The sequence below is a fragment of the Centrocercus urophasianus genome, unplaced genomic scaffold (assembly GCF_019232065.1).
Source record: "Centrocercus urophasianus isolate 14NV4802_14NV808 unplaced genomic scaffold, USGS_Curo_1.0 seq_10, whole genome shotgun sequence".
Taxonomy (NCBI): domain Eukaryota; kingdom Metazoa; phylum Chordata; class Aves; order Galliformes; family Phasianidae; genus Centrocercus; species Centrocercus urophasianus.
The window spans coordinates 8,729,860-8,743,258 of NW_024884142.1; the positions used below are offsets into that span (position 1 = coordinate 8,729,860).

Genomic DNA, 13,399 nt, shown 5'->3' on the forward strand with positions numbered 1-13,399 from the left:
AGTAGGAGCCACAAAGCTTGGGCTGAGGCAGTGGGCATGTGCAGACTGTTCTCACAGGGAGACTTTTGCAAAGCATCTGATCAGACTTAAAAAGAATTTGTTTAAAACCTTCCCACAAATGAAATGCCATAAAGCACCGATGCGATCTCTGGGCAGTTCTGCTGCCCTGGCTCACCTGGTGGGCATGCTTAGTACTGGACACCAGCAGCAGTGACTGTTACCTCACCAAACTTCCTTCTTTCTGTCATGAAGCATCCGATCTCCTTGAGGTTAGCATATTTCTGTGCCATTTTCTTTTGTCACCTTGTGAACTTGCCACCACCTACTGGTCACAGCCTTGCAGAGAGGTGCCGTGCCACCATGTGGAGCTGCGTGGGATCCTCAGCACAAGGAATCATCTCCTGCAGTGGAGATGTTAGAAATTCCTCCCTGTCGGGCTGCATTTGTAGATGTCTTTCTTAGCAGTTATGTAATAGCAGAGCTTATTCAGTGCTCCTGATGTAATCATTTATTTAGAAGAAATAATTCTAATGGCAAGATAAGCTTGAACAAGAGATTGACTAATTGTGGTAGCTGGTGTTTGTTTGGATTGGTTTTTGTGTTGAACTTTCATGCCTTCCAGCTGTTTAAAATCAGTTTGTGATATTTTGAGTATCTGCTTTACACTGAAAACAAAATTGAATGGTATTCTTGGGCAGCACTTTGTCTTTAACAAGGCTTTAACATTCTGACCTAGCCTGGAACTTGCCTTTGGATGCAAACCAGAACTGTACTTGCCTTTAGTTCCCTGCTTCTGTGATAGTGGGGAAATGGCTTTTACATCTGAGTGTATTGTAGAATTGTGGGTGACTCAGAAGTAGTTGGGATGCCCTGTCCTGTCCTGCTCAAAATGATTTCTTTCAGCGCTCCTATTTTTTTTACATCTTCAACAAAGGAGGCCGACTTGGTTACAACGCATGAACTTGGCCATAACTTTGGAGCAGAGCACGATCCTGACAGTCTGCCAGAATGTGCCCCCACGGAGGACCAGGGAGGGAAATACGTTATGTATCCAATTGCTGTCAGTGGAGATCATGAAAACAATAAGGTATAGTTGCATAATTTTGCTTACGTGTGCAAGTCTTTGCTATGGTCAGTGACCTTTTACACAGGAAGGCTGTTTAGTTAATGATTCGTTCACTTTGAAGCAGATGGGAATTTAATGGATTAACCATAAAAAGAAAACACAACTTCTTGTGGTTGGATTCTCTGCAAGATGAACTCATCTTTGCTTTCCGAGTTTCTCTGGGATTCATAATGTGTCCAGGTGTTGTTTGTAATCAATTGTTGTGGCTGTGGCCATTTTCCCATCTTAAAATTCTTCGGAGCCGTCAAGATGGCAGCAATGGAAAGAATAAATGCTTTCTAAGACACAAAAATTTGGAGGTCTGAAGAGGTTGAGACTGTCACAGATGTATTTGTTGACAGAAGGGTGCACTCCTCAGTGCTGCTCTTTCTCTTTATGATTCTCCAGATGTTTTCAAGCTGCAGCAAAAAATCCATCCATAGGACCATAGAGATCAAGGCTCAGGAGTGCTTCAAAGAGCGCAACAACAAAGTGTGTGGGAACTCCAGGGTGGACGAAGGGGAGGAATGCGATCCTGGCCTCTTGTACCAGCAAGCTGATCCCTGCTGCTCTGCAGACTGCAAACTGAAAGATGGTGCCAAATGCAGGTAAGGGAAGGTGCACTGCAGCATCTCGTACGTGGGGGAGAGAGTTTCTTTCTCTGCCTTTTGTTGTGCTTGTACTTCTTTGAGATACAGAAATAAATGCTCAGTATTTCTTCCTTTCATTTTGATCTTTCCGCAGTGATCGGAACAGCCCCTGCTGTAAAGGCTGCCAGTTTGAAAGTGCCCAGAAAAAATGCCAAGAAGCCATAAATGCCACTTGTAAAGGAGAGTCTTTTTGCACGGGTAGGACAGAGCTGTGTGCTCGCTCCATCAGCTAGCCAAGTGCTCCAGGCTCAATGTCCTGTTCCATCAGCTTTTGAGCCGGCGCCCTTTATTCATCCGGTACAACTAATTTTAGAGACCAGTTAAGCACCACAGAACTGCTCTATAATAAGTTGTAGTTCAGGAACTGCTTGGTGATTTGCTGCACAGTAGAACATGAAGACTGTTTATTTCTTCTTCCTTTAAGAAAAGGAAAGCAAAACAGGGCAGGTCACTGGGAAGGGCCAAGGATTAACTGAATCTTGCCCTAGAAAGGGTGGAATTACAGCAGCTCTGCTTCCCTTCCCCACTTGTTTACTACTACTTTGTAATCTTTTCTGGAGGCAAGGGGATAGGTCAGAGCTATGCTGCTCTGCTCATGGGGCCTCTGGGATCTGCTGTGTGCTGCTTGCTCTCCAGAGTGCAGCAATGCCCTTTGCTCTAACACTGTCCTCCTACCTGTTGCCCCCTGTCTGCAGGGAACAGCAGTGAGTGCCCTCCTCCTGGGAATGCTCCAGACGACACAATCTGTGTGGACATGGGGAAGTGCAAGGATGGCGAGTGCATCCCTTTCTGCGAGAGGGAGAAGAACCTTCGCTCGTGTGCCTGCAATGGTGGGTGGTGTGGGACTGGACTGAGAGGTGTTGCCTTAGCCCTGACCCCAGGTGGCGCTGGGCTAATCTGTTGGAGAGCTGAGCATATGGTTCCCTTAAGGGTTGTTGGTTGGTTTTTTTACTGTTTTTTTGGGTGTAGTATTTTCTGTTTGGACTCAGGTAGAACTCTGTGATTGTTATGGGTCTCTTCCAGCTTGGGATATTCTGTGGAAAGGAATGTAAATGTCCTTTTGTCTTCTGGTGGGCTTGGTTGAAGACATTAAGATGAAACTTAGGGTCTGCATCCTAGGTAAAGAAGGAAGCATCCCCACCATCTTCTTCCTTGGCTCTAGACAACTAGAAGGCGAAAGTCTGGCTGTTCTGATAGTGGGGAGATGCCTCTGGACCAAATGTGACCTCCAAAAAGTAAAAGAAAAGAGACTTCAGAAGCCAAAGTGCCTTTGAGGACATAGGATCCTCGAGCCCTGCTAGTGCATACCTGCCTGTCCTGCCTTTGTATCAATGAGCTGCAGTGCTTTCTTGATCTCCATCTTATCTCCCAAGTGTGTTAGAGCAGCTGGGAAGAGGAGGAATACTTCACAGGAGATGCCCAGGGACATACAGTGAGCCCCCCCATTTGAGACGGAGGATATAGCTGAGGAGAAGGGTTCCTGGAGGGCTTGAAACCCAAGAAGTATTTGAAGCCATCTTGGATGATTGCATTTGGAACTTCCTCACCTGCAGCCTAGGGGTATCAGCCTGCAGAGCTTGGTCCCACTGTGTCCCCCAGAACATTAATTTGGGCATCTGTTTGAGCATCAGGCTTGGTCATGGGGTTGCATAGTCCTGCCTTCCCCGTGGAAAGCTGAGCAGCAGCAGGGTTGGCTGGGGGACACGGACTGTGCGTGTTGTGGCGGGTTGCAGGGGCTGATGGGGCTGTGCTGCCTTGTTGCAGAAACGGATAACTCCTGCAAGGTGTGCTGCCGGGACGAGCAGGATCGCTGCACGCCGTACGTCGATGCCAACCACCAGTTCCTGTTTCTGCGCAAGGGGAAGCCTTGTACCGTGGGCTTCTGTGACACAAATGTGAGTGTGCTTGGGTGCCGTGCACTGCGCAGCCTGCTTTTGTAGCTGGATGGAGAGCAGGCAAAGCTCTGTCGCTCCCAGGCCTGGGTGCAGTGAAACCCAGGAGAGCAGTGGGTCCCCTCCAGCCCGGGATGCCTGGTGCTGTCGGTGTGCTGGCAGAGGAGGCACAGCTGCCTTCAGCTCCTGGGGACTGACAGTAAAGCTGAGGAAGAAAGTGGTTCGCGGAAGATCAGGATCTGGACGCATTTGCCTTTCCATGATGTAAATGTTACAAGGTATCTGAGAGTGCAGATAGAATTTAGCTCCATAAATGGATGTGCATGGTGAAGCTGCTCCTTCTGCCACTGCTTACAGCCCCTTCTAGCTGCTCCTGCATGTCAGCAGCTGGCAGCTTGTGCACAGGAAGTGACCGAACACTTCCACAAGCTGGGCTGGGTTAGCAGCACTGTTCAGCTGCCCACATATTAGCCCAGTTAATCCTGACTGAAATCAGCTAAGTCAGGAGCAAGGTCATGAAGATCTGGTGAGCTGTGAGCCTTTGCTGCTGTGGTGACCACAGTGGTGACCACAGCTACATGGCCAGCATGTAGTCTGCAGGCCTGGCAAACAGGGCTGGACTTTCAGTTGGCAGAAGTGAATAGTGGGAGGCATACCCCAGTCCTGCTGCAGAATGGAAAGGGCAGCAATGCTTTACTGTGTTAAACCAGCACAGACCTGGAAGCCAATCTGTGGGGTCCTGAGAGCTGTGGCCTCCTTGGGCAGTGGGAATTGAGGCTTCCAGTGCATCAGCCTCTCCAGAAACTTTGGTTTTGTGTCCCCTGTGATGTTGAAACACTTTTTGCATGTTTCAGTAATTACGACTGAATCTGTTGCAGTCAGCAGTGGAACTGAAACTTGGTCAAAAATAAAGGCAATAAAAGTGGAGCGGTGGTGCTGGGATGAGTTCAAATCGATTCACAGTGTCTGAAGGGCTTCCGTTTCTCTGCAGCTTTGATTTCAGAACAATCTCTGCATCCTTTTCCCTCTCCAAGAAAGAAGTAGTTAATGTTTACACAGCCTAAGATCATTTTGTAAATAGATGCTTGCTTTTACAGGGCAAATGTGAGAAGCAAGTACAGGATGTGATTGAACGATTTTGGGATTTCATAGACCAGCTTAGCATCAACACCTTTGGTAAGATTACATAACCATGGCCTGTGGTTTGGTTTACTTCTCAGTGTGAACTAAAGGTTTGACAGCACTGATCTTACCTTGTAAGGCAAGGAATAGGATTATTTTGCATTTTTCCACTCTGTTATTTCCTACTCTGTTATTTCCTAGTCATCTTCCAAGCTTGTAAAAGATGTGATAGCTATTCCAGAAAGCTTCTTGTCTGAAAACCAGTAAGTAGGTCAATTAGAGAAAAGGAAATAACAGTTCCTTAGAGGTCAGCTAGATTTGGCATGGTACAGTTAAAGTAGGCCTCAGTGGGATTTAAATGTCAATGGACTGAGAAGAGAAGACTTCATTTCTCTCATTTAATAAAGCCCCCTCCAGCAGTGTGTCTGTTGTGAGTCACAGGCTGGTGATGGAGAGGTCCTGACCCCCAGTATGCAGCCAACAGGCAGCACCTCCCAGGGCAGCTGCTCTCCTTCTGTTACTGTTGTCTTGAAGACACTGTTAACGAGCAGGTGCTTGTGTAACAGTGGGGTAACAGTGCGTGTGTTTGTGGTAATGTGTGCATACACAGGGCAGTGCACACTGACCTTCAAAGTCAGACTGGATGGGGCTCTGAGCAACCTGATGGAGCTGTTAGGTGTCCCTGTTCATGGCAGGGGAGCTGGACTAGATGGCCTTTAAGGGTCCCTTCCAACTCAAACCTCTGATTGTATGACATGTGTTTGAGGCTTTCAAACCTAAGCTCTAAAGTTAAAAATAAGAAATACTGTGTAGGTGATTATTAAAGCCATTCAGTCTGCTCAAGTAGAGGCACTCTGCATCTCTGCCCAAAAATGAGTGTGTTGTGGAGTCTTGTGGTTGTACCATCAGAAGCTGGGGACAGATGCACTGTCCTGTAGTTGTGAGGAGCCCTGGCTAAGGGCAGCTTGCTCCCAGTCTGCTCACATTGAACAATATGGCCTGTCAGCATCCCTTATCAGAGAACGTGTTACTGTTGACAGTGTTACTAAATTGCATCAAATCTTTTTAAATGTATAATTCCTATTAGGTTGGCCTAGTTCTGCACCCTGTGTTTGTCTGACAAATTTTGCAGTGGCAGTAGAACAAGGACTTGTGTGTAGGCATGAAGCTGCACTTGGCAGGTTACTGATGGGTTTGAACCGATTCACAGGGAAGTTCCTGGCAGATAACATAGTGGGCTCTGTGCTCGTCTTCTCCTTGCTGTTTTGGATTCCTCTCAGCATCCTTGTGCACTGTGTGGTGAGTATTGCTGGAGATGACTGCTCTGTTGAACGGAGCTGGAGGAGAAACTCCTTGTGTACTGTCTGTGGGAGGTGGCGGTGGGGAGATTTTAGCAAACCCCAAAGGGAGAATCCAGTGAATGTCCCTTCAGTAGGCAGAGCTCCTCCTGAGCTCTGCCAAGCTCTAGCAACACCAGAGCATCAGTGACTGCTCTGGAGATGTTGCTGTTCTTTCCTGGGCAGATCTTCTTCTGCCTTCCAAATTCTGCACAAGTATAGTTCTAACAATTCCCATTAGAGTCAGAGTTTTCTGTAGCCCTCTTAAAACTTTTGTTTTGGGGGGAGACCCAGAGCAGGAAGTGATCTTGGTTCAGATGGGGTAGAGAGAGTCGACAGCAGCCATGCATGTGGTGTGGGATGGGAGCAGGGATTGCTGTGCCCACGAGCACACTGGGGACTTCAGGGAAGGGAAAAAAACAGCCCCACTCCTGCCGTGTCCCTGCAGGGCAACTGGAACAGGGACCTTGCTTGCAACTGGGAAACTACTTTTGTGTGTGTTTTGATTTACTTTTGGTTTGTTTTTCATTAGGACAAGAAATTGGACAAGCAATATGAGGAAAACAACAAGTCTCTGTTCTGTGCCAGTGTAAGTTTGTGTCTGAAAGCCATCCAGTGTGTTGTAGATCTGAACCTAATGTTTCTGTAGAGTATTTCGGCAAAGCAGTGACAGTAGATGGACCTGGAATCCCATGCCTTGACCTGCGGATGGATGAATCCATTTGAGAGAACCTTTTTCTACTGAGCTGGTGCTTGATATATCAAGCCCTGCAGTTTGACCAGTCCACTTCTTGCGTGAGTTGTGTGCTGACAGTGCTGGCAGGGCAGTTAGCTCACACCAGCTGCACTGCCTGAGGCAGGAAGCTGCTCTGCTGCAGCAGCAGGCACTGTGTTATGGGGCGTTTGTGGCTCCAGCCACAGAGCAGCTGTTCCCAGCCACACTTTGCTTTGCAGCACAGGGCTCAGCAGGGCAGTGCTGCAGGGAGATCTCTGCAAAGTGCGGTGGCTTCGCTGCAGAACGGTGGTTTGCAGGAGGCTCAGTGGCCAGATGTGCTGAGCTTTCCACTTGCTTGTGGGAGAGTCAGCCCCGGGGCACAGGAGCTGTTGGTTCTGAGGTGATGGCACATCTCACTCTGTAGGTACTGATTTGAGGATAGCTAAATCTTACAGTCCAGCTCAGGGTGTCTTCTGACAGAGTTTTGGATATCATGTCCTGTGCTTTGATAACCCAGTTTGTTGAAACACTGTTATGGAAATGTCATTTTGTAGTGAGAGGAGAAAAGAAGCCTTGCACAGCTCCTTTGCCTCTGAGGGAAGCAAACCAGAGTCAGACTTGAAGGCACATTGCCTCTGTGCTCTGCTTGGACGTAGCTGAAGGTGATGGTAGCTGGATCCTCTGTAACCGCTCTTCCATGCCATAGAAAAGTCTCCTTGGATGTTACTGCTCAGATTCAAAAGCAGATGCAGCCATGGAGTGCAGCTGTCTTCAGAGGGCTCCTTGCAGCAGTAGCAGTGTTATAAGAGAAATCTGGGATCCCTAGGGTCCACTGCATCCTGAGCAGTTCAGAAATGCAGTAGTTAGCGTATAAATGTCTCATCCTGCTGCTCATGTCATTCCTTTGTCTGCTCTCCTTCCCCTGCCCGTTGTTGGCATTTGCTAAGGTCTGTAGGGATTTTTCATGCCTGGAAATCCCTGGCTATTTTCCAAACCACGCTCAAGTAGAAGCAGAAATCAATGCAATTTAACATATCCCTCCTTCCCACCAGGGAAGAAGGGAGGAAGAGCAGCTTTCAGACCACCGGCAGAGGCGCAGCTGAGGCACCTTTAGCCAGTTCTCCTTGCTGCCAGCACCCAAAGCGAGTGCTGACTGAGAACATGGTTGCCTGCCCCACTGATGAGGCCACTCGTGTCTTGCAGAACGTGGAGGTGCCCAGCAGCCTGGACTCGGCCTCTGTGCGCATCGTGAAGCCCTTCCCCACAGCGCAGCCCACCAGCCGGCACCAACCCCTGCAGCCCATCGTGGCTGCGCCTGCGGCCGCCGCTGCTCCCAAACAGGACCACCAAAGAATGGACACAATTCAGGAGGACCCCAGCACCGACTCTCATATTGACGAGGACGGGTTTGAGAAGGACCCTTTCCCAAACAGCAGCTCGGCTGCCAAATCTTTTGAGGACTTGACAGAGCATCCTGTCACCAGGAGTGAGAAAGCGTCGTCTTTTAAACTGCAACGCCAGAACCGAGTGGACAGCAAGGAGACGGAGTGCTGATGTCCCGCTGCCTCCACCGCGCAGCTCCCGCCTGCAGAAGTTCCTCTGGATCTAAAACCATTTCATTTCTATAAATACAGATATATGTATATATATTTTTGTGAGGGAGTGGGAGAAATAAGGAAGCGACCTACTGCAGATGCTGGTCATGTGTATGACCTTCCTTAAATTACATTTATTAGAGCATTATATCTTTTAAAAACCGGAACTCCAAATGGAGACAGTCTTGGTTTTGAAGCTCATTGGATTTTTCTACTTTCTCGACCTCTAACATTTCCTTCAACCTGTGGTGCAGAACAGAATATCCTCCAGGATATCACGCTGTGTGTATATCTGCCTTTTGTAATGTCGTATTTTGCAGTCTGGTGGCACTGACAGATGAAATTAAGGGGCTTTGCCAGCAAAGCAAAGCAAAGCAAATACTCCACAGTGTTCCATGTGGATCAGATCCTATGAGGTACAGGTAAGCCAAAGTATAAGCATTACACGTACCTGGAGAACAGAAGGAAACAGTTAAAATACTTGGCATATAATGTGGAGATGCATATCAGCATCAAGGAGTTTGTGAGAAAGCTTCTCAATAAATAGTAGGGTTGTGCAGAGGCTGTTAAACCCTGCTCAGTGTATGGAGATGCCCCTCTAGCTGTGAGGCTGCCCTGTCCCTGTGTTTTTACTGCAGGGAAATGTTCCCCCTGAGAGTTTTCCCACTGCAGTGGGGTGCAGGGGGCAAGGAAGGGAAGGGAAAGAAGTGGAGAAATCACGTATGCAGATGAGAACTGTTTGAACCACTTATGGACGTTTCAGTGCAGAAATGTTTCTCTGATGATTTTTCTGTTCATTATTGAGAAGGTAACACTATTGTTGAGCTATTCAAAGGGCTGAGCCTGGGAAGCTCTTAAAAATCACTGCAAGAGTCCTGCACTCCATGCAGGGGAGCAGTTGTGAATTTGAACAATGAAAAATCAAGCTTTGTTAGACTTACAGGGCCTGTGCTGTGCTAGGGAGATGTTGTAAAACTCCACTTTCCCTACAGCTAGTACAGTGTGATGTTAACAGCTGGTAACTTGTTGGTGTCCTTCAGTTGGAGCTCTGTAACATGGGATGCGTTGGCCAGAAGCAGTGCCATAGCCTGAGCTCAGGTGGGCTGACAGGGTGAGTCACAGAGCAGCTGTCATGGAAGCAGAGCGCCTTATTGTGCCTGTTTTCTCCCCTAAGAATGCATTGTTAAAGCTGACAGGGTGCGTGAATGGACGGGAAGCATTTTACCTGTTACAGGCCTGCACTCAGCCACCAGGGAGGCAGAGCTGGGGCAAGCCTTGGTGTTCTTACATGTGATGGAAAGGAAGCAAACCTGTGATGAGCGTGAGTGCCGCTCTGCCTTCCCCACCCAAATACTTGTTACACTGATACTTGAATGTGTGCCTTACGGTGTTCTATCTGATAGCCCTTCTTTTATATACTGGTTTTGGTTTGGTTGTTTTGTTGGCTTTGTGTTGTTTTTTTTGATTCAGTGCAGAGTACATGTGTGAGGAGTTAATTTAATTCCCAGTACAGTAAAAGCTTTTTATATTCAAATCAATTAAACAAAAACTGTGTCTGTGCAGTCCTTTTGGAGAAGACATCAACTGCAGCTGAAAGCCTGTGAGCAGGGGGGCAGCCGGGGGCAGAACTCTGCCCTCCAAACCCGGTCCTCTGCTCTAAGCCCTGTTCCAGACACTGCTGAACACACACACGCACTGTTTGTTGTCAGCAGCTGCAGCAGGAAGGCGGCAGCTTCCATCCAGTGCCGTTTCCACCCCTTGGCCAATCTTTATTGAAAAAAATGGTTACAGAGCAGACAGTCCACTTCAGTCCTCATCACCATCAGCAGGGGCGCAGAGGTACAAAGCAGCTGGACATGCGCTCGCTCCCTCAGACAGGCTGGGCTTCACTGCTGCAGGGCACCTCACAGCAGGCTCACCTCAGGGTGCTGGGGGTCCACGTCCCGCCAGTAAGGAAGCAATGAAGGGAGAGCTGAGAGTCTTTTTTCCAGGTGTGACCAGAGTTGTCCCACGAGGAAGTTATTCCCTTCCATTGATAGGTGAAGCCCGTCAGACAAATAGCGCGAAAAATCCTACAGGGGAAGCAAAAGCCAAGTGTTGCTGTACTGCTAGCTGCAATGAGTGATTTTTCAGTAAGTTACTCAAAACTTGTTGGTAGATAGGGCAGCCCTTGGTACTAAAATATTAAGAGAATGCTTTGGCAGCCAAAGTCACTGCTTTCATGCAGAAATGACCGTGTGATGAGGGAATGGTGCAAGCAAATTGCTGAGTCAGTTTTCTGCACCACGCAGTACTGCACCATTGGCTCATCTCTGCACTCAGAAGTGCAGGACAGAGAAAAGGTTCAGTGTGAACAGCTTACGGAGCAGAGCTACCATTGCTGACTCTTGGACATGCTTGGGCATTCACTCAGCAGCATGAGGAAGGTGCCTGTGCACCTGTGAGCTCAGCCAGCACCATGCAGCAGGTGGGACCAGTTGCTTCCTGAGGCCCCTTCCAACCTATCCCACGAGTCAAAGCAAGGACACCATTACATACCTGCAGTGCACCTGGGGATATCTGCTAGCCACAGGTGATGCTCAGTTCATGTTAAGGAGCACGTCATGTGGCCCGGTGCAAAGCACTCTGAACTATTTTGCTCCTTTTGGAGATTATTGTTCCAGTGATAATGCAGCACTGCTCTTGGTTCCTCTATGTAGAATTAGCATTTCACTATTTGTAACAGTTCCAAAGCCCACCTTCTGCTACCATACCTGATCTTTCTGCATCAATGTCCACAGGTCGAGCACATCGGTCCCGCAGTCCCTCGCCACTCGAACGCAGGCCTGTGCATACTCCCCAGTGGTGGCATTGCGGCGATTCAGCTTGTCACCTGTCAGACATGCAGGGTCATTCAGCAGTCACAAATGATGCAGCTCACTCTTTGAAATCAGCAGACATCACCCGTTACAAACTACATGGGAACCATCTCAATCCAAGTAGCTGGAAACTACTTTCTTGACAGCAGGAAACAGCCTTTATGTTTTCTGGCAGGATTCTGAATTAAGCACTATAAATACGTACCCAGAAGGGCACCCCAGAAGCTCTGGGGTTGAAAAGCAGAAATTCTGCCCACATGTAGCACTCCTTTACCTTTGGCAAGGCACTCCTTTTCCCAAGCTGATTCCTGAAGAGGGGGCGGCGTTATCAAAATAATCCTGTCCTCAGTGATGTCCACAGACTTCAGGTAGTGCACCATGCTTGTCAGGTTGGCGGCGTATTCCTCCAAAGGAACGTGCTGCCTAGGGTTCACATCTGCAAGGGGTCAGAGGAATCACATCACTGGTGTGAGATGGAGCTGCTCACAGACGTATCACACGATGACTACAGTGCTTTGTACAACCATGAGCACGGCTCATTTTCAGTTCACTTTCAGTGTCCGACCACATAATCGCCTCAAACTTCATCCAAAACAAAAGCTAAGAAAAATTTGGCAACACCCATGGACTTCCCAGCCAGTCCTTCACACACTGATCTCACCTTCTGATGAGACTCGCCCGCATGTTGCCATGCTTATCTTAAAGAGAATCCAAAGGCTGTCTGCCTCCATTCCCTCAGCTAACAAAGATCCATCAGACTGCTTCAAAGGCAGAAAATTCCACCAGGTGCCCAACTCCACATGTTGGATGCATGGTTCATTATTGACTGCCTCGAAGTTTACTGTCATTATTGAACTCTTATCTCTTGGTCAGCGAGAAAGAGAAGGCAGCACGTAGTTTAAATACAAATATGATAATTGAAAACAACCCACTGTAAGAAAGAGCAACTGTCTCAAAAAGGAGGGAAGGCCTGGGTAACGTTCAGCCTTTCTGCTAACTGTAGAACTGCCTTAAGAGAAAAAAGGTCACAGGAATAAATGGAAGCTACGGTACCTTTCAAAGCACTGTCATTAGCTCCAAAGAAAATAGTGACGGCAACAGTACTCTCAGCAGCAGCACTTCTACCGATCAGCCTTGGAAGGATGAGTTTAGCCCATCGGGTGTTGTACCCCGAGAACCCACGGTTCACTACATCGCATTTTCTGAAACAGACACACAGTAACAGAACTGCTCCACCCTTCTGAGCAAGACCTGCGAGGTTCTGACCCGTTCTGTCAGGGAGTCTTCAGGCATCTTTGCCACTCTTAGAATCAGTGAGACTTCACAGGACTTCCTAACACAGTTCTAACTTTGTTTTAGAATTGCACAGGATCACAGGATGGTTGGGTTGGAAGGGAACTCACAGCCCACCCGCCCAACCCCTGCCGTGGGCTGGCTGCTGTCCACCAGCTCAGGCTGCCCAGTGCCCACCCAACCCAACATTGAGCAGCTGCAGGGATGGGGCACTCACAACTCTCCGGGCAGCTGTGTCAGGGCCTCACCGCCCTCTGAGCAAAGCATTTCTCCCTGACGGCCAACAGGAACACGTCCGGGCCGGTTTGGGCATCCCCAGAGAACGAGACACCCCTGCGGGACGCCCATCCCAGCGCTGTCACCTCGCAGTGAAGCCACACGCTTCTCCACCTACACCTGTGAGATCTCTGCTCTTACCTGACCAGTCTGCCAGCGAGGGACGCTCCCCAGCCGCCCTCCTGGAAGGAGAACTAAAGCAGGGCACACGGTTAGCAGTCCGGCACGGCGCAGCCCGCCCCGCCCCAGCAGCGCCCGCATCCCGCGGCACACAGACCGCCCCGCCGCTCCCTTCGGCCAGCCGACGGAGCTGCGCGAGGGCCGGGCTTAGTCACAAACCTCCCCGTAAGAACAACCACCTCCCTTCGGCCGAGCCGCTTCTGCCGGCTCCCCCCTCCCCCCGGCTGCTCATTTCTCCGTACAGAGCGACAAACCCCGGAGCCGAGGGCAGCGCCGCGCAGCCGCTACCTCGGTGATGGAGTCCCCGAAGAGCACCACGCGCGGCCACGGCAGCGCCCGCCCCCGAGCCGCCACCGCCTCCGCCAGCGCCATAACG

The 13,399-nt window shown here is 49.3% G+C and overlaps 2 protein-coding genes across 3 annotated transcripts in view; one reads left to right on the top strand and one right to left on the bottom strand.

The window, feature by feature from the left end:
• ADAM17 (ADAM metallopeptidase domain 17) overlaps positions 1-9,965 on the top strand; it is a 33,283-nt gene extending 23,318 nt beyond the window's left edge. For both annotated transcript variants that reach the window (XM_042812485.1, XM_042812494.1), the window contains 9 exons: positions 935-1,087; positions 1,514-1,713; positions 1,850-1,953; positions 2,451-2,585; positions 3,520-3,650; positions 4,745-4,823; positions 5,980-6,068; positions 6,639-6,695; positions 8,025-9,965. In XM_042812485.1, coding sequence (XP_042668419.1) covers positions 935-1,087; positions 1,514-1,713; positions 1,850-1,953; positions 2,451-2,585; positions 3,520-3,650; positions 4,745-4,823; positions 5,980-6,068; positions 6,639-6,695; positions 8,025-8,375 — 1,299 coding nt within the window. In that variant the 3' untranslated portion in view covers positions 8,376-9,965. The remainder of the gene's footprint in view (positions 1-934; positions 1,088-1,513; positions 1,714-1,849; positions 1,954-2,450; positions 2,586-3,519; positions 3,651-4,744; positions 4,824-5,979; positions 6,069-6,638; positions 6,696-8,024) is intronic.
• IAH1 (isoamyl acetate hydrolyzing esterase 1 (putative)) lies at positions 9,898-13,395 on the bottom strand. The gene is made up of 6 exons (XM_042812505.1): positions 13,312-13,395; positions 12,985-13,037; positions 12,328-12,476; positions 11,549-11,710; positions 11,170-11,288; positions 9,898-10,488 (listed from the first exon to the last, which is right to left on the bottom strand). Exons 1-6 carry the CDS (start codon positions 13,393-13,395, stop codon positions 10,321-10,323), a joined length of 735 nt encoding a protein of 244 aa, XP_042668439.1. The 3' UTR covers positions 9,898-10,320.
• Between the last annotated feature and the right edge of the window lie 4 nt (positions 13,396-13,399).